This window comes from Sinocyclocheilus rhinocerous, unplaced genomic scaffold (genome assembly GCF_001515625.1).
Source record: "Sinocyclocheilus rhinocerous isolate Xijiao unplaced genomic scaffold, SAMN03320098_v1.1 scaffold942, whole genome shotgun sequence".
Classification (NCBI taxonomy): Eukaryota; Metazoa; Chordata; class Actinopteri; order Cypriniformes; family Cyprinidae; genus Sinocyclocheilus; species Sinocyclocheilus rhinocerous.
The window spans coordinates 422465-448829 of NW_015627890.1; the positions used below are offsets into that span (position 1 = coordinate 422465).

A 26365-nucleotide genomic window follows, 5' to 3' on the forward strand; every position below is an offset into this window, starting at 1 on the left:
CTTTGTATATTTTTTTATTTCAAAGACAAAGACAAGCAGAAGCAGATTCGAGAACAAGCAATTCTCAAAGTTCAGGGGAAAGAAGCAGAAAACGTCTAAAGCCAAAGCTGCCAGGATTCAACAAGAGAAGAAATATGCGCTGGAAACCACAATGAAGGTCTTAAAATGTGCTTTCGCTCTCTGAGTCAGAATGGACATGGCCTTTTCCATTGTCTGGTGTTTTACCTTTATGCAAAATATAAGAAATTATGTTTTGCATAAAGAAAATTAAGCTTTGTTTTCATGCATATTTATTTACCCATAATGATGACTTCCATTAAATTCTCATAACTATAGTGCAGTAATGAGAATAATCTTGTCAAAAACAGTTTTTTTATTAAATTTGTATAAATTAAAAACAGTGCAACAAATACTTCCAGAATGTATGAATTGATTTTGTATACTTTATTCTTAAACTACTGTTTTTGAATCAATGCACTTGACAATTTTTGCTAAACATGCAGAATGATTTCTTTAATTGTTGTCTCAAACATCAGCTTACTGTTGAGTTCTCTGCCTGTGTTTAGCTTGAGAATGAGGAGCGGGACAGGATTCAGAAGATGAAGGATGAGGAGTGTGCGAGAGCCACGGCAGAGCTGGATTTCTGGAGAGAAACAGCAGAAGAAAATGAGAACCAGGCAAACCTGCGGGGATGGAAAACTCCATCTTGTCAGTGTCGAATCACCCCTTTAAATGTTCTTCATAAAACCATAGATGCCAATAAAGAAGCTTTATTTTAAATATGATACTGGACTAGGTATGCTTAAAAACGTACTTTTTGTATGCGATGTCCTGTGACTTTCTGTAAAAGATATGCGTTGATAGAGAGCTGCCGCAATGCCTGTCACTAAATTGTCACGCCCCCCTGTTGAAAAAACCCCAGCATATGCTGGTTAGGTATGTTTGAAGTATGGCAGCTGGTTTAAGCTGGTCTTGAGTTGGTTATGAGCTGGTCCTGAGCAGGAGCTAGTTGCTTAGGACCAGCCTATAGGACCAGCTCATAACCAACTCAAACCTGCCAGTTTGACTGCAAATCCACATTAAATGTTCACCACTAGAAGCTACTATTGGACAAGCCATAGCATAATTTCATGCTGCTTTCCCTCATCCTGAATCCTCAAGTAAAGATGTCCAGAGGACAAATCAACTTTACGTTCATTGATACCCCAAAATCGAAAATTTGCTGAAAATGTACTCACCCTCAGGCCATCCAAGATGTAGACGAGTTTGTTTCTTCATAGATCCGATTGATCCTCTGCAGTGAATGGGTGCCGTCAGATGCTACTTACAAACACGCAGCTTTTGTCTTCTCCAGATGTTAACTGATGGACATTTCAATAGGACATTAAAAGGCCCTTTTCGACATATTCTGTTAACACATGAAGCATATATTTTATTTGATAAGGTTGTTACATCTGGTACTGTCAGTTTCAAGTGACATATCCATCAAACATACACAATACTGGACATCAAGGTTAAAAAGATCAATTACAATAACAACAAAACAAGACCTGTCCTGAGTGAACGATCAATAGAAGTTACTCAAATAAGAGATGCAAATGTGTTTGGTCACTGTCCCTTAAACTGTGTTTTGTAATTTGGGATATACAGGTGCATCTCAATAAATTAGAATGTCGTGGAAAAGTTAATTTATTTCAGTAATTCAACTCAAATTGTGAAACTCGTGTATTAAATAAATTCAATGCACACAGACTGAAGTAGTTTAAGTCTTTGGTTCTTTTAATTGTGATGATTTTGGCTCACATTTAACAAAAACCCACCAATTCACTATCAACAAATTAGAATATGGTGACGTGCCAATCAGCTAATCAACTCAAAACACCTGCAAAGGTTTCCTGAGCCTTCAAAATGGTCTCTCAGTTTGGTTCACAAGGCTACACAATCATGGGGAAGACTACTGATCTGACAGTTGTCCAGAAGACAATCATTGACACCCTTCACAAGGAAGGTAAGCCACAAACATTCATTGCCAAAGAAGCTGGCTGTTCACAGAGTGCTGTATCCAAGCATGTTAACAGAAAGTTGAGTGGAAGGAAAAAGTGTGGAAGAAAAAGATGCACAACCAACCAAGAGAACCGCAGCCTTATGAGGATTGCCAAGCAAAATCGATTCAAGAATTTGAGTGAACTTCACAAGGAATGAACTGAGGCTGGGGTCAAGGCATCAAGAGCCACCACACACAGACGTGTCAAGGAATTTGGCTACAGTTGTCATATTCCTCTTGTTAAGCCACTCCTGAACCACAGACAACGTCAGAGGCGTCTTACCTGGGCTAAGGAGAAGAACTGGACTGTTGCCCAGTGGTCCAAAGTCCTCTTTTCAGATGAGAGCAAGTTTTGTATTTCATTTGGAAACCAAGGTCCTAGAGTCTGGAGAAAGGGTGGAGAAGCTCATAGCCCAAGTTGCTTGAAGCCCAGTGTTAAGTTTCCACAGTCTGTGATGATTTGGGGTGCAATGTCATCTGCTGGTGTTGGTCCATTGTGTTTTTTGAAAACCAACGTCACTGCACCCATTTACCAAGAAATTTTGGAGCACTTCATGCTTCCTTCTGCTGACCAGCTTTTTGAAGATGCTGATTTCATTTTCCAGCAGGATTTGGCACCTGCCCACACTGCCAAAAGCACCAAAAGTTGGTTAAATGACCATGGTGTTGGTGTGCTTGACTGACCAGCAAACTCACCAGACCTGAACCCCAGAGAGAATCTATGGGGTATTGTCAAGAGGAAAATGAGAAACAAGAGACCAAAAAAATGCAGATGAGCTGAAGGCCACCAAAGACTTAAACTACTTCAGTCTGTGTGCATTGAATTTATTTAATACACGAGTTTCACAATTTGAGTTGAATTACTGAAATAAATGAACTTTTCCACGACATTCTAATTTATTGAGATGCACCTGTACACATAGCCGTGGTCCAAGCTTGTATTAAAGGAATTGTCCTGGAACATCCCGCACAGTCCAAGGTGCTGTGAGAAGCTCTGGGATATGGGGTGATAGGAACAGGGCGAGGACTGAAACGTGGGTGATCGAGCGCCGTAGTCGCCGGATGTCGTCTTATACATCAGGTTCTGAGATCTGGCCAGCGCTGGATCTTCAGGCGACGTGTGAGATCCTGGTTTGATCATGCAGGAGAAAACTGGGTTTCCAGGATTAGCACATGGAGCCCGATGCTCAGGATTCGACATTATGACTGCAGCCTGAAAGGAGATAAAGGGTGGACTAAAGAATTATTGTGTAACCAAAGCCAGTTAATCCTTTTAGGAACTCAAAACATTTCATTGACCACTACTTTTTTATATTAAAAATATGATTTTAAGAATATAATGAATGTAATTCCCTGTAGTAATATAAATACAGATAATATAAACCTATAAAACTCTGAAATGGTCCCTCTATTATTTATTTATTTATTTATTTATAAACGTTACTATTTATAATTTGGATATGCAAAGGAATTTAACTCAATTTTACTTCTTTTTTTTTTTACTGCAAAGTGTTTAACTTTTTTTTTTATTTGTGCAATAAATTGTATAATAACTGTATACTGTACAGTTAGAAGTATTATTTATTTATTTAAATCACATTTTATGTATTTTAATAAATGCATTTATTATTTTATGTATATTTTAATTGATTTTTGAATGTATTTGTTTTAATCAAATATTGTTTATTTAGTATTTATTTAAACCAAATTGGATTTATTTATTAATCAGGCTAAGTTAGATATATAGTTAATTTAATCTAAATTTTATTTTATTAAAAATCTTTTTTTTGTACATTTTCACACAGGTTTTCTGTAAACTTTCCACTTTTAACTCTGCAAATGTATGTAACCCTTTTTAATTGTATTTAACCCTTAACCCTTTTATTTTTAATTATGTTATTTACTAAATTGTAATATTTTATGCATTATTTATAATTTATTCAAATTGTTTTAGCGCAATTGCAATATTAGATAACAATGAAAAAGATCAATATAATCTTCTAAAGTAAAAAAAAAAAAAAATGCAGCTTCACGGCGAGTTGTGTTGTAAGAACGTCTCTATGGCAATGACCGGTGACGTCAACTGCGCTTGCGCATAAACAAAAAGGCACACAAAACTATCATTTCAACCTACGATCGACTAGATTTGTCAGGAAATTAAATTTAAACGTCGGAATCGCTGTTAAACAGATTAAACAAATCAGCAGCCACGCAAACAGAGACGCTTCAAAAATTCCGAGTCACTCACAGGATGCGTTAGCCTCATGGGAAATGTAGTTTTCAGAGTTCTAGAATGTTAAGGCAGGAACGAGGGGATGATGACTTGTAAAACTACAACTCCCATGCATCTTCCTCTCGGCAGCCGCCGCCGTGTTGTTGTTCGTGTAGCGCACTGTTGATGTTTTGGCTCAGTTGGAGAGGCGTGACGTTTAATGGTAAATTTACACAGAGGACGTTTGCCTTCTTCTTTTCTTTCGCTGCAGTTTACCTCTAAAACAGGTAAGGGCAACATACAATGCACATAATGCAGTTTAAAGCCATCTTTAGCAGGACTGACAGACTAAAGAGACTCATTCATATTTTACTGTGTGATTGTTAGAGTCGGTGTTTGGCATTTTACAACAGTTCAGTTCACGTAATTAATCAAATGTTGAGTTTTGGACGTTATAAATCTAATTTTAGATTATGGGAATCTCCTGCCTCGATTTTATTTGCCTGAATAAGATTAAATAAGACGTATTCTGCAATAATAATCGCTCAACAGTTGTCGTGTTTATGTAACTTAGCTCTCTGTTTTTGCATAAATCATATTGTCGTATAACAGAATCAAAGAACAGTATTTTGCATCATCCATTAATCTATAACAGAGGGTTTCAATTTTGTAGATGTTACAGACCCCTAAATATGATCATCCTCGTCCCAGGGACCCCCATCCTAAAATGTAAAAGGCAGCTATATATTTTCATGAATAAAGACTCAATGAATATTGTGAAAAATATATTATATAATTATAAATAAGTGTAAAATATTATAATATTATGTTATGTCATGTAATTAAATTTTTCTACTCACTATAGCACTGTACTGTGAGATGTATTAAATAACATTTTATTTATTTTATTTTTAGCCATTTATTTATTTATTTAAATCAAATTTAGTTAGATTAAATTTTTTATTTATTTATTTAATTCAAATTTAGTTAGATTTAATCTTTTTTATTTATTTATTTAAATCAAATTTAGTTAGATTTAATTAATTAATTAATTAAATTATTTATTTTACATATTTCTATGGACCCTCTTTTATTTATTTATTTATTTAAATCAAATTTAGTTAGATTTTATTTATTTATTTATGTATTTATTTATTTTTACATATTTCCATGGACCCTATTTTATTTATTTATTTATTTATTACAAATTTCCATGGACCCTCCAGCACTCCTTTGTGGTCAGTTTGAAAGCTTCTGATCTATAACACTAATAAGCACCTAAATATCATGAATCAGATGCTTTTGCACTCATTAAATCTGTTAAAGCGTTTCCGTGTTCAGTGGTTTTGTTTGGATGATGTTATATATGTGCAATGGCTCTGTTCTTCTGCTTTTTTGGATGGTTAACAAACCAGAGTGTGTTATTTTTGCTAGCTCTTCCTGAAAAACAAACCAGTGAAACAACCAGATGATAGTTTTGACTCAGATCTTGGTTCACCTCGAAATGAAAGCTCTGACATTATTTACTCCCTCACGCCTTTCCAAACCTGCGTGCTGTGACAGACTTTTCATGAACTCTTGCATATTGAATGCAATGTTTTATGGGTTAAAAAAAGTTTAGTATGAAATTAAACCAGAATGCATCAGATTTCAGTGTTACTGTCAGATCTATATGAGAAGTTTCTTTATTGTGTCTGTAATTCTTCTTGTTTATGGAGACCTCTCGGCTTCTGCAAAAGCAGAATAATCATTTCCCAGTGACAGGGTCAACCTGACATTTCCATCCCATAAATGAGTGTTCAGGTGGACGTCATTACAGAGGACAACAACACTGATGAGACTTGAAATAATGCAGTTTGCAAACTTTGCATAGTCGAATGTGTGTGTTTTTTTCCCTCGGGAGTAACAGTCCATGATTCTGTTGTGGTTATTTTTGTCCTGTAGCTGGTTGAGAGATGTCCGACAGCTCCAGTGACACGGAGTCGTCCTGCGGATGGACAGTCATTAGTAATGAGGTGATTCACGTTTTATCGCTTGGATCGTTACCCATCGGGTTTACTTCTAATCTCAGTATAAATGCTTTTTGGGAGTTATTCTTGTACAATCCTCTGCTGGGTGAAGAACACATCTAGGTCATATTTTACTCCTAAATCTAAAAATAGAAATAATAAATTATATTTTGCATAAAGAAAATTAAGCCTATTTTGGGGATTTTTTTTGCAATTTGGCATTATTTTTATGACAATAAAGCACATTTCCATATTTTTTAATTGATTGATACTCATTAGATACTTTTTTTTATTTTGGGTTAAAATATTTTGAAATATGATTGTGAGATTAACTCAATTTAATGATTTAAATTTTTTTTTATAAAAATATACAAACACTTATAAATGATGTAAATTGTAACTTGATAATATATATATATATAAATGATGTGTAATGTATATATAATGTAATGTAAATTATACATGTATATGTAAATTATACATTATTTTCATGACAATGAAGCACATTTGCACATTTTTGATTGATACTCTTTTTTTATTTTGGATTGAAATATGACACTTTTTTATAAAAAATTATAAAAAAAAAAATACAAACATTTATATTTATTTATTACAAATTTCCATGGACCCTCCAGCACTCCTTTGTGGTCAGTTTGAAAGCTTCTGATCTATAACACTAATAAGCACCTAAATATCATGAATCAGATGCTTTTGCACTCATTAAATCTGTTAAAGCGTTTCCGTGTTCAGTGGTTTTGTTTGGATGATGTTATATGTGTGCAATGGCTCTGTTCTTCTGCTTTTTTGGATGGTTAAACCAGAGTGTGTTATTTTTGCTAGCTCTTCCTGAAAAACAAACCAGTGAAACAACCAGATGATAGTTTTGACTCAGATCTTGGTTCACCTCGAAATGAAAGCTCTGACATTATTTACTCCCTCACGCCTTTCCAAACCTGCGTGCTGTGACAGACTTTTCATGAACTCTTGCATATTGAATGCAATGTTTTATGGGTTAAAAAAAGTTTAGTATGAAATTAAACCAGAATGCATCAGATTTCAGTGTTACTGTCAGATCTATATGAGAAGTTTCTTTATTGTGTCTGTAATTCTTCTTGTTTATGGAGACCTCTCGGCTTCTGCAAAAGCAGAATAATCATTTCCCAGTGACAGGGTCAACCTGACATTTCCATCCCATAAATGAGCATTCATTACAGAGGACAACAACATAAGATGAGACTTGAAATAATGCAGTTTGCAAACTTTGCATAGCCGAATGTGTGTGTTTTTTTCCCTCGGGAGTAACAGTCCATGATTCTGTTGTGGTTATTTTTGTCCTGTAGCTGGTTGAGAGATGTCCGACAGCTCCAGTGACACGGAGTCGTCCTGCGGATGGACAGTCATTAGTAATGAGGTGATTCACGTTTTATCGCTTGGATCGTTACCCATCGGGTTTACTTCTAATCTCAGTATAAATGCTTTTTGGGAGTTATTCTTGTACAATCCTCTGCTGGGTGAAGAACACATCTAGGTCATATTTTACTCCTAAATCTAAAAATAGAAATAATAAATTATATTTTGCATAAAGAAAATTAAGCCTATTTTGGGGATTTTTTTTGCAATTTGGCATTATTTTTATGACAATAAAGCACATTTCCATATTTTTTAATTGATTGATACTCATTAGATACTTTTTTTTATTTTGGGTTAAAATATTTTGAAATATGATTGTGAGATTAACTCAATTTAATGATTTAAATTTTTTTTTATAAAAATATACAAACACTTATAAATGATGTAAATTGTAACTTGATAATATATATATATATATATATAAATGATGTGTAATGTATATATAATGTAATGTAAATTATACATGTATATGTAAATTATACATTATTTTCATGACAATGAAGCACATTTGCACATTTTTGATTGATACTCTTTTTTTATTTTGGATTGAAATATGACACTTTTTTATAAAAAATTATAAAAAAAAAAATACAAACATTTATAAATTATATATACTGTATGCATATACACACACACACACACACACAAATTATATAAATATATGCAAGTTGTTTTTCACTTCACTGTTTTTTATACTGTTTCTTAAGCAAATACTTACTTTTAAAAGCTTAACACTTTTAAAGTTAAGCCATAGTGACTGTGTGTGTGTGTGTGTGTTTTATAGGGTTCGGATATTGAAAATCTGGGGCCGGATTACGCCGGAGAGTGTGAGGATGGAGCGGTTATCCACGCTCTGGACGTACCTGATGGTGAGGATGTCACGCATTGTGTCACTTAAAATGAATAAACACAAAACTATTTATGTTGTTTGAGAGGGCAGGTTTTGTGGCATGAATTTAATGATTACAGCTGATGTAGAATGCAGTATTAATGTGTGGTTTATCATGTGTGTCATCAGCACACAAGAGGGAAAGGATGAATGTGTAAATCCAGAGTGGTCAAACAAGTTTGAAATATTTGAGCTTGTTTTTTCAGCCAAGCAGGGTGAGGAGAGTTTGGGAGAGTCTTCACTAGACCTCACACTGAGAGAGGAGGCGGAACCGGCCCAAGAGGTGTGATTAAGCCTGAAAATTACCTCCTGTCGAGTGTTATTGTTCTGCAGAGAGGAATTTAAAGGCTTAAAGAAGTGCCATTTGTGTTTTCTTGCAGGCGGGTGGAGAAGAACATGTGATCCTTTGCTCCTCCAGTGAGAACTCTGACATCATCACCCTGGCGGACTCTCAGGAGGCGGAGATTGACGCGTGGGAGGAGCCTGTTGCTAAGGAGGCGGAGGAGGAAGCAGGAAGTGAGGAGCTCTATCTCGGAAGCTCGTCGAGCAGCCAGTACACGTTTAGAGAGTCAGAGACAAGTGAGTGGAAAAGATGTTTACATGCGAATGAATGTCCTAATTAATTAGCAGTGGGATTTTCTTTAAGCTCGTCTTTATGAATTAAAGAAAAGAATCATGTTGGAAGATGATTGGTGTTGATCACAGTTGAGTTTTAATTGAGAATGTTGACGGTAGAGTTTGGTTTGTACTCGATTTATTTACTGTTGAGAAAGATAGCGATTGAGCATGCAAAACTAAGGCTGCATGATTAACTGAAATAAAACCCTAAATTACAACAAGACTTATGATCTATATATAAGCAGCTTATGATCTGTTGTCTTAATGGTGAAATATTACAATATTAATATTTCTTATTTGGTTTAATATTTTTATTTAGCAATTAATAATACAATTTTTGTCCAAATCTAAATCAAATATCACAATTTTTAGCATAAAATATCAAGCTTGTGTGGTAAAACTACACTTCCCATGATTCTCTTTGGTAGTGCAAGAAAGATAAAATATGCATCAATTGCACATTTCAAATGTACATCATTTGCTCTTCATTGTGTTGTACCAAGCTTCCTGTATTTGTCAATAAGTGAAAAAGAAAAAAAGAAAAATGAAATTGCACAATGCATCGTAATTACAATTTCCAAAGTTTCCGAAGTTGGAAAGAGGAGCTTTCCAGGTGAACTTGAATTTTTTTTTATACATATGTGACCTCTGACATCTGTCATCCATCTGTCATTTGCCGTTATCCTGAAAATACTGGGTGAATTCCCAAGCTGCTTGAAAAAGGGTGGTGCCGTGGTGGGAAAGTTTCAGAATTTCCTAGAAATATGCCCTGAAATTCCCGGTGTGTTGATCGTCCCATTGTGTCCGTGTTTTTCATTTTATGGATTCATCTCATAAAGAAATGTTTGGGTCATATTTCAGAAATTACATGTAATGCTTAAATGTGAATATTTTTGCATAAAGAAACTCTCATTTCTATCCACCTTATTTTTCCCGTAAGAGCGGGTGTGGCCATTTGTAAATGTAATGTGTCTTGCTTCCGGTCTCATCCACTTCCAGCTATTTCTAAGTGTAAAAAAACAGCTCGTTTCGCTGCTTGATATTGCAAATTGGTGTGTCTTACCATATTATTTTAATGTATTATCTTAATTATGAACACACTGGTTTGTAGCACAAATAGTTTTACCGTTTACTGCACGTTGTTATTCTTCTCGTTATTTCCCTACAGCGGCTAATGAACCGGAAGTCTCGCACATTCACAGAAAACAGCTTACTTCCGCATTGATAAATAAGGTGGATAGAAGCTTATTTCCATCATAGAATAATAATAAAAACAGGTAATTGTGAATCTTTTTTTTTTTTTGCAATTCTGACTTTTTACGAGATATTGCAAGATGCAAACTCACAATTATATGTAGATATAAATTCGCAATTCTGAGAAGAAAAGACTGAATTGTGCGATATAAAAAGAAAAAAGTTCAGGTCGTTTCTGCCATTGAATAAAAAAAATAAAAAATGTAACTGTGACTTATGTCTTAAATTTCAGACTTTTTCCCTTGCAATTACGAGTTGCAAGATTTCGCAAACTTGTAATTCTAAGAAGAAAAGTGAATTGTGAGACATAAACTCGCAATTGAGAAAATAGTCAAGCTCATTTCCACCAAGGCATATAAAATAAAAAAAGGTAATTTTGACTTTTTGATCTCAAAATTCTGACTTTCCTCACAATTACATGTTTTTATCTCACAATTCAGACTTTTTTTCTCAGTTTTGCGAGTTTATATCTCACAATTATGATTTATATCTCTAAGTTCTCAAAAAAATAGTCAGAATTGCAAGATGTAAACTCCTAATTCTGAGAAGATAAGTCAGAATTGTGAGATATAAAATAGTCACAATTCAGACTTTTCTTCCAATTTCTGTTCCAATCTCGCAATTTTCAGAAAGTCAGAATTGTGAGATAAAAAGTTGCAATTACCTTTTTTATTCCATGGCGAAAAACAAGCTTCCATGCATTTTTAAATAATTCTTAATAATAGTGATGATGATAATAATATAATGCTTAAATTTAATGCAAAATATAATTTCGTTTGATTTTGCGGTTGAATATGACCCACACGTTTTTATGAGTTTTCATGACATTCGCCCTTATAAGACACAAAGACATGTTGGTTTCTCTCTCCCGGAGCGGCAGCAGACTGGTGTTGGAGCAGATGGGGATTTTCCAGGACGCTGTGGGAATATGGCAGCCATCTGCACAGCTCTCTCTCTCTCTCAGGTGCTCTGGCATGGGAGTGTGAGCGTGTTGTGATCAGCATGCTGATAAAGCTCTGAGGACCGTGAGCGTGTTTGTGAGTGATGTGGCAAAAATAGATTCTGATGAAACGCCCAGCCAATGGCTGTGAGAGTAAATAACACGTGTAAAGTGTGCGAAAAAGCCACATTAATGTGTTTGTTTGACCTACATTTCGGCATGCTATTAAATGTGTCGTAAATCCATATCTCGACTAGACTGTGAGCTATTAGTGTTGGGTCATTCTGTCTCAACTCAGTTCAAAAATGGGAGAAAGCATGTCTTGTGTTTTTGTTTGCATGCCTGTAACACAAGAAGTATTAAAGATATCTAAATATCCTTTTATATTTCAGTTCTTAACAATGTTTTCTTTTGGTATCTTAATTTTTGAGGCCCTATATGCTTCATTTCCAGAGATATAGGGATTTCAGTGTGGCTCCTTGAGTAAATTGTTAAATTGTGCACATTTTCAGTGGTCAAAGACCAAATGTGGGTCACTTTGCATACGGCTGATACTTTTTTCTTTAAAAGAGGAATGTCTGAAGAACAAATAATGTTGAAACTAGAAATGTATCTTGTTCCCTCTATCAAAATAGTTGCATAGAACATACCTGTCTGAGTGCCAAAAATAACCTTTTTTATTATTAATTCTTAATAATTATTTATTATTTATCTACTGCTGTTTATTTTTATTAATGCTATTTTTTTTTTTACTATTTATTTATTTTAGTTTACTTATTGCTATTTATTTATCCAGTCATATACATATTGTTATTTATTTATTTGCTTACTTGTTGACATTTATTTATTTATTTACTTATTGTTATTGCTATTTATTTACTTACTTGCTTATTGCCGTTTATTTATGTATTTACTTATTTTTATATATGCATTTATTTATTTGCTTGTTTATTGATTGCTATTTATTTATGTATTGCTGTGTATTTATTGCTATTTATTTACTTTTGGCAATTTATTTATTGCTATTGTTATTTACTGCTGTTTATTTATTTATTTATTTCACACTTCCCAGTGGTAATTATAATTCACTTCATTTAAGAACAACAGACGTCAATGGGACGTCAGCACCATGTATGTGTATGTGTGTGACTGTGTGTGTGTGTGTTAATTCCTCTGGGTTGTGTGTGTTTTTATCCGTACTCAGTTTTCCCAGCGGATCAGCCTGTGCAGCGAGACGGCGGTAACAGCAGCAGTGAGGATGAGGAGGGTGAGGTGAAGGCCAGTCCTGTGGTGAGGAGACGCAGAGTGAGGAGGAGCACCGCCGGCTCAGAGCCTGGAGACCCGCAGGAGCCCCACAGGAGACAGGAGGAGGTGCTGCGTCTCAAAACAACTCATCACTCCAGCATTTACTCAATACAGATCAGATATATATCAGATATGAGCACAATACAATTAATAATAGTTTTTATTTTATTATCATTCTTTTTTTAACATTTTACTTTAACATAATACTTTAGGTGTTTTAATTTGCAACTAATAATGTTACTACATGACAGATATAAATTAATTAACATGCTTTCACTAGTATAAAAAGAAGTTTTTTTCAGTATTTTTTTTTTAGTTTTTTCATTGTAATTTTAGTTTTTAGTGTAGTTTTAGTTGAATTTTGTTTTTTGTTTTTATTATTATATATATATATATATATATATATATATATATTCAGTTTTAGTTATTCCAGGCACAGTCCAGATTCAGGAGAGGCAGAGGATTGTAGAAAAGAGTCGCGTGAATGAGCTGGAAGGGCCGTGTAAGAGAGAGCTGGATGTTGTAAGTAAGGTCCGTCTGTCACAATCCGCTCACTGAGCTTTACTGCTGATAGAAAAGCTTTATTACTCGGATTCAAACACTCGTTTTATACCAGAGAGGGATAATATGAGCATTCAACTAAAGTTTGAATCCAGTCTTCTGGAAATAGCTCTCTGTGTTTTCTGGTTTCTCTTGTCATTCTCATTGGTGAACTTTGTTTCAGCTTTCATTGTCCTGTAGCTTTTCTGCTGATAATTTCCTCTCAGATTCAGCTTTAGATGCTGAGATTTAGTGTCCTTTGTCTTACTTTTGTACTCGTTTATTTTTCCACTAATACATTTAAATCACTTTTGCTGTATTGTCGTTATTGGGCTTTTTTACATTCCTGGCTCAGTCTAATGTATGTCTGTTATTCCTAATTATTAATTTTTTATAAATCTTAACTAGTTTTATGTAGTTTCAGATAAGCATTATATATGATTTTCATTATTTCTGAAGCAGTTTATACTTTTATTCAGCATGGATGCATTAACTTGATCAAAAGTGACAGTAAAGACCTTTGTAAAGTTACAAAAGATTTCTATTTCAAATAAATGCTGTTCTTTTGAACTTTCTATTGGCTGTAATGATGCTGAAAATTCAGCTTTGCATCACAGGAATAAATTACATTTTACAAAATATTCACATAGAAAACAGTCATTTTAAAATCTAATAATATTTCACCATTTTTACTGCATTTTTGATCAAATAAATGCAGCCTTGGTGAGCAGAAGAGACTTTAACAAACATTTAAAAAATCTTACCGACTCCAGACTTTGAACAGTAGAGTAGCTTTTCCTGGGCGTCATTCTCACGTCAGTCTCCATGCGTTTAGGAAGCGGTTGAGAATCTCAGGGAAGACCTAGAGGAAAAGCAAGACATGGTGATGTCCCTCATGAACGTCATGGATAAGATAACTAAAGAAAACCAGCATCTCAGAGTCAAACAGGAAGAGTTACAGGTAACCTGGATGCATCATTGTTTCCTCTCAAAATCTCTCGTGTTTTGGGGGAAAGCAAAGTATGGCTGCAACAAAATTCACCAATTTTTACTGGTTGTCAGTGTTGTTCTAGTATCATTGAGATACTATAATAGTTAAGCCATTTGTAGATAGATTTCCTCAAAAAGTGTAACTGCTGATTGCTTTCAAGAAAAAAAACATACTTTAAAATACTCATTCTTCAGGAAGTGACATCGTTTATCACAGGCTTCCCAAACGGGGGTTCATGAATTGATTTATATATATGTTTTTTATTTTTGTATTTTCCGATTTTCTGATTTTTTTTAGTTTTAGTTATATTTTTAGTAATTTTGTAGTGTTTTGTGGTTTTAATTAGTCACTGATTTTATTTCAGTTTTAGTTATTTTAGTACATCAAGAAAACGGAAAGTGTTGCTTTGACAACAAGTTGAAATCAGGGTTATCATAGTTAACCAAAACTAAAACCATAAAAAAACATTTTTGTTAGTTTAAATAAAATAAAAATTTACTTAAAACAAAATATAAAATACCTTTTCTCATTTTCATTTAGTTTAACTTGATGTTCTAAAATTACTAACACTAAAATAAAAATTAATAACAACTATATTTTTGGGGGAAAGCAAAGTATGGCTGCAACAAAATTCACCAATTTTTACTGGTTGTCAGTGTTGTTCTAGTATCATTGAGATACTATAATAGTTAAGCCATTTGTAGATCGATTTCCTCAAAAAGTGTAACTGCTGACTGCTTTCAAGAAAAAAACATACTTTAAAATACTCATCCTTCAGGAAGTGACATCATTTATCACAGGCTTCCCAAACGGGGGTTCATGAATTGATTTATATATGTTTTTTATTTTTGTATTTTCCGATTTTTTTTAGTTTTAGTTATATTTTTAGTAATTTTGTAGTGTTTTGTGGTTTTAATTAGTCACTGATTTTATTTCAGTTTTAGTTATTTTAGTACATCAAGAAAACGGAAAGTGTTGCTTTGACAACTAGTTGAAATCAGGGTTATCATAGTTAACCAAAACTAAAACCATAAAAAAACATTTTTGTTAGTTTAAATAAAATAAAAATTTACTTAAAACAAAATATAAAATACCTTTTCTCATTTTCATTTAGTTTAACTTGATGTTCTAAAATTACTAACACTAAAATAAAAATTAATAACAACTATATAGACATTTAAAAAAAAAAAGCTATATTTAATAACAATGACAAAAGCACGCAAAAATGTAAAAATACAAAAACTAATTCAAAATATAAAAAAAACTATAATACTATCTAAATTATATTAAAATAACACTGGCTGAAGTCAAATACATTTATTTTATTTAAAGTAACAAAATTAAAAAAAGAATTTTTTTTATGGTTGATTAACTCTGCTGGTTGTATCTACCTTATTTTTAATATAAGAGCAGGTGCAACGTGAATATGCAAGACTTCTGGTGTCATTCGCTTCTAGTTATTTTACTTAACAGTAACTTTACTTTTTATACAAACAGTACATTATGCTGCTTTATCGTGTTATTTTCACGATATGCTTTTAGTCATTTACCTAAAGCTAATGAATTGGAAGTCTCACACATAAAAAAAAAATAGCTTATTTCTGCGTTCAAACATAAAGTAAATGCTTTAAAATTCATGGGAACTGGCCACATTAACAGTTCGGCTTCCTGTTTGAAAACACAGGCCCAAAGACAAGATTTATACGTGCAACTGACGCAAACCAAAAGCCAAATGGAGTCTCGGCAGAAAGACCTGACCACAGAGAACCAGCATCTTAAAAGCACTCTGGAGCGAGAAGAAGCGTCTCTGTCGGCCCTGAAGGAGCAGCTGCGGTCCCTGCGGGGACAGATACGAGAGCTGGAGGAGAGAGGGGCCGGGGCCGACTCCATCATGTCCGAAAACCAGCGACTGAAGGGCCACTTACAGGACGAGAAACAGAAAGTGCGCAGCTTCATGAGCCAAAGGGAAGCGCTGATGGCCGAAGCTCAGGTGCTGCGGAAAGAGCTCGATAAAGAGCGCAAGGTGACCGACAAGCTCAAGGAGGAACTGGAGGAAATAAGAAAAGAGGAGGACGTCGAGGGCAAGACGGATCCCGAGACCGAAGAACTGCAGGCGCGACTTCAGGAGCTCGAGAACAAGCTGAAGTTCGAGCAGCAGCGCTCCGATCTTTGGGAGAGACTGTACGTGGAGTCGAAGGAGGAGAGAGCGAAGGGCGACAGGGACGTCAAGACCAAGATTCCCAAGGATGGGATGCTGGGAAAAGTGAAGGAAACCTTAGACGCTGTGAAGAACTCCACGAAGGAGTTTGTGCACCATCACAAGGAGCAGATCAAGAAAGCCAAAGAGGCGGTGAAGGAAAACCTCCGGAAGTTTTCCGACTCCGTTAAATCGACGTTCAGGCATTTTAAAGACTCGGCCTCGAATGTCTTCAGCCATGAAAAGAGGTTTCACGACGGCAAACCCGAGCATCACACGTTTAAGCAGGAGCAAGGAAACAAGCGCGCCGAAGACTGGCAGCCGCAGAAACCTTTACACCGACATCCTCGCAAATCAACAAAAAAAAGCTATATTTAATAACAATGACAAAAGCACGCAAAAATTTAAAAATACAAAAACTAATTCAAAATATAAAAAAAACTATAATACTATCTCAATTATATTAAAATAACACTGGCTGAAGTCAAATACATTTATTTTATTTAAAGTAACAAAATTAAAAAAAGAATTTTTTTTATGGTTGATTAACCCTGCTGGTTGTATCTACCTTATTTTTAATATAAGAGCAGGTGCAACGTGAATATGCAAGACTTCTGGTGTCATTCGCTTCTAGTTATTTTACTTAACAGTAACTTTACTTTTTATACAAACAGTACATTATGCTGCTTTATCGTGTTATTTTCACGATATGCTTTTAGTCATTTACCTAAAGCTAATGAATTGGAAGTCTCACACATAAAAAAAAAATAGCTTATTTCTGCGTTCAAACATAAAGTAAATGCTTTAAAATTCATGGGAACTGGCCACATTAACAGTTCGGCTTCCTGTTAAAATAAAAATTTACTTAAAACAAAATATAAAATACCTTTTCTCATTTTCATTTAGTTTAACTTGATGTTCTAAAATTACTAACACTAAAATAAAAATTAATAACAACTATATAGACATTTAAAAAAAAAAAAAGCTATATTTAATAACAATGACAAAAGCACGCAAAAATGTAAAAATACAAAAACTAATTCAAAATATAAAAAAAACTATAATACTATCTAAATTATATTAAAATAACACTGGCTGAAGTCAAATACATTTATTTTATTTAAAGTAACAAAATTAAAAAAAGAATTTTTTTTATGGTTGATTAACTCTGCTGGTTGTATCTACCTTATTTTTAATATAAGAGCAGGTGCAACGTGAATATGCCGTTAAATCGACGTTCAGGCATTTTAAAGACTCGGCCTCGAATGTCTTCAGCCATGAAAAGAGGTTTCACGACGGCAAACCCGAGCATCACACGTTTAAGCAGGAGCAAGGAAACAAGCGCGCCGAAGACTGGCAGCCGCAGAAACCTTTACACCGACATCCTCGCAAATCAACCAGCGACTCCGTTCACGCCGATCGCAACACGCGCAAACCCGGCGCTCAGAGAGACCACAGCACCATGGGACAGAAAACGCCACCCAAAGGCTGTTCTGGAGTGTTCGACTGCGCCTATCAGGAGTCCATGAGTCTGTTTAACAAGGCCATGGATCCCATCCGCGCCGATGAGTTTAACGAGCTCCTGCGCAGCTATTTGCAGAAAGAAGTCGGACATTTCCACCACTGGAGGGAGCTGGAGAGCTTCATCGGTAACTTCTTCTATAACGGCGTCTTCATTCACGACCAGATGCTGTTTACGGACTTTGTCAGCGGCGTTGAGGATTACCTCGAGGAAATAGACGAATATCACAGCCTCAGCGACGACGTGTTCGAGGATCTGGACGACTACATATACCGCCACATATTTGGAGATACCTATCTAAAATACTTTGGGCCGAGGTAAGCTGTTTTGTGGTGTCAAAATAATCTTATTCAGAGATCCAGCTAGTGAAATTATAATCTAACTCAGCATAATTTGCATATGACTGTATTTTATTTATCTGGAATTGATCCTTAATTAAGCTCCGCCCCTCATTTACTGTTGCCTGCTTAATATGTTTTTTATTAAAGGCATTGTTAAATTATGCAGTAATGTGTTTTTAACGTTTCTTCAACTAGGGTTGTAAAAAGGCGGAGCATTTCCGTAAAGTTTCCAAAACGTTCCAGAAATTTTGGAAACTTTCCGGGATTTTTTTTGTAAATTTTAGGAATTTTCAGAAACTTTTGGATAATTTTTTGCCGCTTTGCAACCCTATCTACAACACATTCCGTATGGCAACTTTAATAATTATCAACACTTAAATGATCTGAATCCACATGTAAATTAAATTAAGTAACACTTCTTATTTATTTTTAGTGTTAATTTATTTGTGTTTTTTACATAGTATTAAAGTATTTATTAACATTTTGAATTAGCATTTATTTTTTATATTTTCTGTTTTCATTTTAATTTTAAGTAATTTTATGTGCTTTTGTCATTTCTATTTAACTTTTCTATTTCATTTTTAAAAATTTAATTAAATATAATTCTATTTTATATTTCTATTTCATTTTTAGTAATTGTAATTCTTCAACTTAAAATTACTTTATTTCAGTTAGTTGCCAAGGCAAAATTTCTCATTTTTAAGCTTTTTAAGTTTAGCTTCATCTAATATTTATATTTTATTTTATTTCAGCTTTATTTAAAAACGATTTTAAATAGTTGTGGTTTTTGTTAATTATAACAACATAACATTATAATAACATTTAAATATTTTAAAAAAGTAATTTGGAAATAAATACCATTTGTGTCCTCTATGAATACCTTGTGCCACTATTATAAGAGAACATTTATTGTATTTTAAAGATTTAGGCTATTTTATTTTTTTTTATTATATTTTTTTTTTTAGATTTAGACAATTAAAACACAAATCATTCATATAGACCGCCTCCCACTGTCATTTTGATTTTTTTATAGTAATAAAAATAATTTAGTTCAGTTAGAGAACAGACACTACAATTAAAGATTAAGATTTATTTTCGAAACGAAATGCAAAAGCGGATTTCCAGATGTTTGGCAATATTTTGGATTTTGAAAAGACTGTTGACTTTTGCCATTTATCTAAGGTGATTTTGTACGTTTTTTTAATAACATTCGATTATTATGTATTTGGTTCCACAGTTTTTGCTGATTTTTACTGTATTAAAACTTTGTGTAATTTATTTATTTTATTTTACATCAAGGTGTAAGCTTTCTTACTCGTTTTGGCTAATAAACATTCTCTGTTTATTTTATTTTTTTAAATATATATATATTTAAACTTTGTGTAAGTTATTTATTTTATATTAGGCCTATAGCATGGTGTATTTTTATTCAGTTTGTTAACAAAAGTTCTATTATATGTTTAATATAAGTTAGTTTGTCGTTGTACCGTTTTGTTGAATCCATTCAACCAATTGATGCAGAATTGCTGTTAATTTGAAAGTTTAAGTAAAATGCGCACGGGCAAGGAAAGTGAGGAAGAGGGAAAACTCCAACGAACCTCACCGTCACAACCCTAATATAGACTTATATATGGACATATATACTTATATTAACATGTAAAAGCTTGTCTGATAGCATTTTGAATATAAGTTTAACATTTGAAAAATACAACAAATATAAGTATTACATTTGATCAAAATAATTTGGAAAATAAATACTGTGTGTCACTATTATAAGAGCAACATTTATTGTATTTTTGAGATAATTTCTATAAAATGATGTTCAAAACTAATTAAAAAAAAAACATCATTCATACAGAGTAGATTTATATTATATACAGTCATAGAATTTCCATTAAAATGCAAAAGCTCATCTGATAACATGGCGCATGTGAGTGTTTGCTGAGCTAGGATTGGTCAGTAACGGGTGATTTCTTGTTGTCTGTTATCACTTTAGTGCACACAGGTTGCTTGTTCATAACCCTGTTGGTTTCTGTTGCTTCTCTGTCTGTAGGTCTGAGAAACAGTAGAGTCTGCATGCACACACGCATGAGTCAACCACGCATGAGGCTTTGTGGTAAACCCTAAACAATGTCCTGTTTGTAAATTTGCAGTCGACCCTTCAAAGGGCCGGGGTCGAAGGGCAAGGCGTGGCGTCACTGTCAGCGGCAGCAGAGGAAGCAGCATCAGCCTCGTCCTCGTCCTCAGAGAGCCAAGAAATGGAGCCAATCCAACCGACAGTTCGCAGATGTCAAAATAGAGCTGGGTCCCATGCCCTTCGATCCCAAATATTAGAAGAAACATTTCAGTTCTTCTTAATATTGCTCCTAATTTGTTTGTTTTGTCCTGGAGAGGGTTCAAGAAAGCTTTGGTTTCACCTTTTCTCTGATTTTTTTTGCACAGTGTAAATGTTCTAATGCTGGTTGAATGATTTCTAGCGTGTTTTTCTTTCTGCACTACGGTGCATCCAAACGGCACTTTTTAGCAGATTAGAATTAATTATAGGTATTTTTTTTAAAGGCACATTTATGTTCCCCATTCCCTGAATTTATGCAAAAAGAATTGGAAATTATTATAACAAATGTGCGAATTATTTTGATTTGGATTACTTACCAAAAAAAAAAAAAAAAAGCACTTTGTTTTGTTGCATTTTAATTAATTATGAATGTTTCTAAACAAAAAAACTGAAATAGAAACGTATGTTTAATTTTGCTTAGGCCCAAATAACCAATCAAAATGCATTATATTTAAATTATTTTCATCTCAAAAGTTCAGTAGATTTGGAAGAATAAGGAAAACTTATTAAAAATAACTTTGAAGTAATCTGGTTTGACCGGTTTCTGCTGTACCAGTTTTCTTGGAACATGCAAATCAGTAGAAGGTATGATTTAAGATTTACTTTCAATCTGCACTTGTTAGTGCACTATTTTTCCCTCTTTTTCTTGTCTGTGTGGCTATCGGCTAAATTACATTCCTTGTTTGGAAACGGCTCTAATGTAATTGAACACAAATGCACTTAAACTGCTTAATGTTGCACTTAAAGTCTAGAATAAAAGTCTTTCACTGCTTCACTGATGATTGTCCTCCTGCTTTGAGCTGAAAAAGATCGGGATCTTACACTGGAAAAACGAAAAAGACAGTGTAACAAAACAAAACTCTTTATATAAGTTTGAGATCAGTTGTACAGCTTCAAAAAATGTAACTTTATTTAGTCTTCAGTTCAGATCCTCTCGTGTATATTAATATGTTCCGTCCCACGCGACCTTCAGGAAAATGAGTGTGGAATATTTCAGCTTTTTTGGCAAATCGGTTTTCCTCCAGGAATGATGAAATCTCCTGAAAGAGAAAGAAACAAACTCGGTATTTGATCAAACCTCTAAAAGTAAGTATTGAACTTTAGTGTGCATATATAATTTTTGCAAACAGTGTAAACATTTAGTGATGTGATGTGACTGCACTTCACTGTTTTGGATCTGTTACCTTCTCCAGGCAGTCGAACAGCACTATATGTGAAGGCAGCTTGGAATGAGATGGGAAGGACGTTCTGAGCCAGTGAAGAGGGTTGGAGAAGAACACGTCTGCTTCATCCACATACTCCTCATTTCCCGTGAGATCTGGTGGACACTCCAGGAACCGCAGTTTGAGGGGACAGTGCAGGTGACTGCAAAACATAAGTGCAACCAGCCTCTTATTGCTTTAACCCTATAAAGTACTGGATGCGCCTCTAAATGATCAACATGATCAAACTTTGCTGTTAAACCTGTCGCATACAATCTACTCCACGCCTTCTGTCTGATTGAGAGTTTTTTATCCAGTTAAAGCTCTTTTAGTGTAATTGTACAAACGTCCAGCTTCAGCTCGAGCGTCACGTGTCTTTCTGCGGTCAAATCTTGACTGATTTTTATCAGGTAAACTTAAGCATATCCTAAGATATTGTTAGTAGTATTTCCAGATGAACACTTACTGGACTGAAGCAGCTTAAGTTTACTTGATTCACCATCTGAGTATCAAAAGTATCAAATCTGATCATCAGGCTTTTAAAGGAACGTTTGTTTGTTCATCTCAACTGTTATTGCACTGCATTATATGTTTTGAAACTACAGAGCTTTGATCATAAATGAGAGTGATAGCCTTCATATATAATGCATTGTAATTCATTTTTAATGCATTAATTATGCCTTGTAATGCACCTTATAATGCAATGTATGATCTCATAATTAATTATAACTACAGTTATAATACATTATAATTCTTATCTATTCACTTTCACACCTTTAGAATGTATAATGCATTGAAACACTTGGCAAACAACCAATTTCAGATGCAACAAGGAATCTGCAGATATTAAAATGCATTTTAAATATTACAATAGTTACAATTATTTATGAAAATATATAATGCATTAGAACATAAATTATGAATTCCTTTATAATGCATTATAGTGCACCAACTACGCATTTAAATATCTTAAGACATATTATTGGAGATAATATTTATATTATTTTATGTAACTATCTGCTGCACTGTTATAAAGATCTCACTGATTTACATTACAAGCATCAGAATTTCATCTTACTTTTACCATATAAATATCAGCATCTGCACCAAATTGCATATTTTTGCTCAGTTTGGCCCTTTGAATAATATTGAGATGTTTTTACTACATATTCTCACTATATCAGACTATATGAGCCATAAAAGCCTGATGTATCAAATATGATACACATGCATATTCAATTTTTAAAAATTATTTTGTCTAAAGTTTCAATAAACTGCTCCATTTAATAAAATAAAACATTTCTATTATTTCATATGCCAGGCTTTACAGAGTTAATGCACCATAGTATAAAAAGTACTTCAAAGAGTACCGTAATTATTTTCGATGTAGATGGTTACCTGTAGAGCGGTGTGGAGTGACACGGCATGAGGAACAGCAGCTCAGGCGAGTTCTGAGACTCGCTGACGTCACACAGTTGCTGCAGGTCATGCATGACGTCCAGAGATCCACGCTGGTGAATTAAACCCGTGTATAATGCAGGAATCAGATTGAAGAGCAGCAGCGCAGCAGCAGCAGGTTTCCTCCACGCTTGCATCTTCGCTAAAGACATGCCTGTCAGTGCAAGCACGTGAAGACCTTCAGAACGCTTTCAAATCTACACAAACAGCTAAATGTTCATGCACTCACCGCTAAATATCATACAGAATGGCAGCACTGGATAAACAAACCGGAACTCCTTGTGTGCAAGCAAACTGCAAAAACACATTTAATGAGCTAAATAAAATAGATTTTTGCATGCTCGTCCAATGCTATCTCTGTATATGTGTTGTGTCTCGGTGCACCTGTAAATGGCTGTAGTCCATAAGACGGTTATCAGCAGGATTCTGTGCTTTTTGGTAGCCAGTGAACATCCGTGCAGGAAGAGAGGAAGGTGCGGGCCGAGCACGACCGGCAGACCCTGAGTGAAGTACCAGTGCCACGGATGAGCTCCGTAAAACTCGGCCACATTGTGCAGCACGTTAAACTTCAGGAAGTTCCACTGGACCAGGATCCACTTCAGAAATACAGAGAACATGAGGGTAATGATGATGATACATGAACTTCACACTTCTGTCTATGCCTGAAAGCTTCTTGCTTTTATTTAAAAATATCTAAAAGTGGGAATCACATGAAGACTGTAAAGAATATGTCCAGTGCATATTTAACCCACAAATTATAATTTTGCATAATGACAATTAACCACATTTTCCTCCCTAATTCTTTTTACCATGAAGCGTCCAGATGTTTAAATTTTTTATTTTTTTTTGGTAACATATTTTTAAACTTCTATACATTTTTAGTAGTAACACGTCATAATTTATTATTTTTATGAAAAGTGCAGTTCCTTATTCATGTCTGTTATTAACTAAAACTATGACAAAAAAAAAACAAAAACATTTTGTTTATTAAAAATAAGCTGGGAAAAAAGTTGAAAAAGCTGAATTAAAATAAAATATAAAGTTAAAAAAAGTATATTTAGACAAAAACTAAAAGTTTAAATGCTGCAATTACTAAAACTGAAATTAAAAAAAGCTACATAGAAATAATAAAAACTATAAAAAATACAAACTAATAAAAATTTCTAAAATGAAAACTGATGTATATAGTGAATTTAAAATATTAAATAAATACTATAATAGTACATAAATAATACTAAAATAACACTAGTTTATGTCTTTTTGTTGGGTTGAAATATGACCTGAGCATGATCTATTTCACTCAAAATAGGTAGTGTTTAGAAAGAAAGAAAAATACATTTGTTGTTTTAGGCTTTTTGTTCACTAGAACTAAACACATAAGTATACAAGTAACAATACACAATTTAAGTATGTGAATAAAATAAAAAAATACCTTTCCATAGAACACAGAGTCTATTAGTGTTGAGACACCCAATGCAAGAGCCCTGCACAGATGATGGAAACATCAGTGAATATACAGCAGACTAACACAGATTCTCGCCAGCATCATCCAGACTGTAAATTACAAGTGGAAACAAATGCAACATTTACGCAATGGGAAAGCATCGCTGTGTGATGAGCTTCAGCTTGTGCTTTTCCATGCAGAAATGATAGAAGAGCAGAGGAAGCCAGACGATCAGAGCTGTGGGACGGACAACGATGGCCAGCGACACCAGAGACAAATACTTCCAGCTGATGAGGAGAGAGCAGAAAAAAAAAAAAAAAAAGAGTGAGTCTTTAACGGGTTCGTGCACTCAGTGGTGTGTAGTTATGACATTAAATAATGCACCTGTTGTGCGTTTTGGAGCCGGGTAAAGGGTAAGAGCAAAGCGCCAGGCTGGTCAGAACCGTTTCCATGGTGTTGGTCAGAGTCCGGCTGCAGCAGAACCAGGTGAACCATGAACACAGCTGACAGAAATACTGACAGAAAACACAGCAGAACAGAGTCAAACCAACACAAAAGCATTCAAATTAATGCAGGGTTTGTGCATCTGCCTAATATCTTAAAAGAATAGTTCACCTAAAAAATTTTATTGGCTGATAATGTCCTCACCCTCAGTTAATCCAAGATGTAGATGAGTTTGTTTCTTCATCAGATTTGGAGAAATGTAGCATTGCATCACTGTCGTCTATTAGTGTTGAGACACCCAATGCAAGAGCCCTGCACAGATGATGGAAACATCAGTGAATATACAGCAGACTAACACAGATTCTCGCCAGCATCATCCAGACTGTAAATTACAAGTGGAAACAAATGCAACATTTACGCAATGGGAAAGCATCGCTGTGTGATGAGCTTCAGCTTGTGCTTTTCCATGCAGAAATGATAGAAGAGCAGAGGAAGCCAGACGATCAGAGCTGTGGGACGCACAACGACGGCCAGCGACACCAGAGACAAATACTTCCAGCTGAAGAGGAGAGAGCAGAAAAAGAGTCTAACAGGTCACTAGTTGGTAGTTATGACACTAACTAATGCTGAAAATATGTACGTTTGAACAATTTACTCCTGGAGCCATATTAAAATTCCAATATCTCTGGAACCGGACCATAGAGGGCCTTAAAAATGAAGATTCCAAAAGGAATGTTTGTTAAGACCCAATATCTAAAAAGGGCATTAAGATATCTTTAATACTTCTTGAGTTACAGGCATGCAAACTTTAGATAGTCAATAACCATTTCATTAAAAGCTGAAACAAATCCAGCATTAAGACATTTTTAACTTCAAAATTTCCGATTATGAGTCCTCAATCCATAATAATGTTTTATACAGTGAAAATGTCGTCTTGTCTGAATCAGGAGAGAAATCTGCACAGATCAAGTACCGTTTACAAGCCAAAACAGCTCTAAATAAATATGTGTGTGGATTTTGATGTGAGAGAAGTTAGCCAGAAGTAACGTTAAACGTCTTAATGATGGATTTGTTTCTTACAGACATGCATCTTTTCACTTCTCAAGACATTAACTGATGGACTGGAGTGGTGTGGATTACTTGTGGATTATTGTGATGTTTTTATCAGCTGTTTGGACTCTCATTCTGACGGCACCCATTCACTGCAGAG

At 34.4% G+C, this 26365-nt stretch overlaps 4 protein-coding genes across 5 annotated transcripts in view; 2 read left to right on the plus strand and 2 right to left on the minus strand.

Annotated features, from left to right (window-relative positions):
- Positions 1–537: 537 nt before the first annotated feature.
- Positions 538–3245, minus strand: pierce2 (piercer of microtubule wall 2). Its single transcript, XM_016547394.1, has 2 exons — positions 2956–3245; positions 538–643 (listed from the first exon to the last, which is right to left on the minus strand). The coding sequence occupies exons 1-2, from the start codon at positions 3243–3245 to the stop codon at positions 538–540; spliced, it is 396 nt and encodes a 131-aa protein (XP_016402880.1).
- A 4358-nt stretch (positions 3246–7603) lies between these two features.
- Positions 7604–12943, plus strand: LOC107735833 (cell cycle progression protein 1-like). The gene is made up of 7 exons (XM_016547402.1): positions 7604–7676; positions 8460–8544; positions 8771–8847; positions 8945–9143; positions 11317–11400; positions 12581–12817; positions 12933–12943. The coding sequence occupies exons 1-7, from the start codon at positions 7617–7619 to the stop codon at positions 12941–12943; spliced, it is 753 nt and encodes a 250-aa protein (XP_016402888.1). The 5' UTR covers positions 7604–7616.
- Positions 12944–13110: 167 nt separating this feature from the next.
- Positions 13111–21443, plus strand: LOC107735054 (cell cycle progression protein 1-like). Its single transcript, XM_016546873.1, has 5 exons — positions 13111–13212; positions 14057–14182; positions 15897–16612; positions 17652–18248; positions 20426–21443. The coding sequence occupies exons 2-5, from the start codon at positions 14102–14104 to the stop codon at positions 20604–20606; spliced, it is 1575 nt and encodes a 524-aa protein (XP_016402359.1). The 5' UTR covers positions 13111–13212; positions 14057–14101; the 3' UTR covers positions 20607–21443.
- A 50-nt stretch (positions 21444–21493) lies between these two features.
- The window catches only part of LOC107735035 (phosphatidylinositol glycan anchor biosynthesis, class B), a 7622-nt gene continuing 2750 nt past the window's right edge, over positions 21494–26365 (minus strand). For both annotated transcript variants that reach the window (XM_016546862.1, XM_016546866.1), the window contains exons 5-12: positions 25096–25226; positions 24858–24998; positions 24700–24751; positions 23652–23863; positions 23497–23561; positions 23208–23421; positions 21792–21972; positions 21494–21647 (exon numbers count right to left, since the gene is read on the minus strand). In XM_016546862.1, coding sequence (XP_016402348.1) covers positions 21516–21647; positions 21792–21972; positions 23208–23421; positions 23497–23561; positions 23652–23863; positions 24700–24751; positions 24858–24998; positions 25096–25226 — 1128 coding nt within the window. In that variant the 3' untranslated portion in view covers positions 21494–21515. The remainder of the gene's footprint in view (positions 21648–21791; positions 21973–23207; positions 23422–23496; positions 23562–23651; positions 23864–24699; positions 24752–24857; positions 24999–25095; positions 25227–26365) is intronic.

Coding starts and splice junctions, on each gene's coding strand:
- pierce2 (XM_016547394.1), bottom strand. CDS start 3,245: ATGTCGAATCCTGAGCATCGGGCTCCATGTGCTAATCCTGGAAACCCA. Junction 644..2,955: donor GACCACGGCTATGTGTACAG/GTGCATCTCAAT, acceptor GTTTCTCTCCAG/AAATCCAGCTCTGCCGTGGC.
- LOC107735833 (XM_016547402.1), top strand. CDS start 7,617: ATGTCCGACAGCTCCAGTGACACGGAGTCGTCCTGCGGATGGACAGTC. Junction 7,677..8,459: donor GGACAGTCATTAGTAATGAG/GTGATTCACGTT, acceptor TGTGTTTTATAG/GGTTCGGATATTGAAAATCT. Junction 11,401..12,580: donor CAGCTCTCTCTCTCTCTCAG/GTGCTCTGGCAT, acceptor ATCCGTACTCAG/TTTTCCCAGCGGATCAGCCT.
- LOC107735054 (XM_016546873.1), top strand. CDS start 14,102: ATGGTGATGTCCCTCATGAACGTCATGGATAAGATAACTAAAGAAAAC. Junction 16,613..17,651: donor TCCGTTAAATCGACGTTCAG/GCATTTTAAAGA, acceptor ATCGACGTTCAG/GCATTTTAAAGACTCGGCCT. Junction 18,249..20,425: donor CTAAAATACTTTGGGCCGAG/GTAAGCTGTTTT, acceptor GTAAATTTGCAG/TCGACCCTTCAAAGGGCCGG.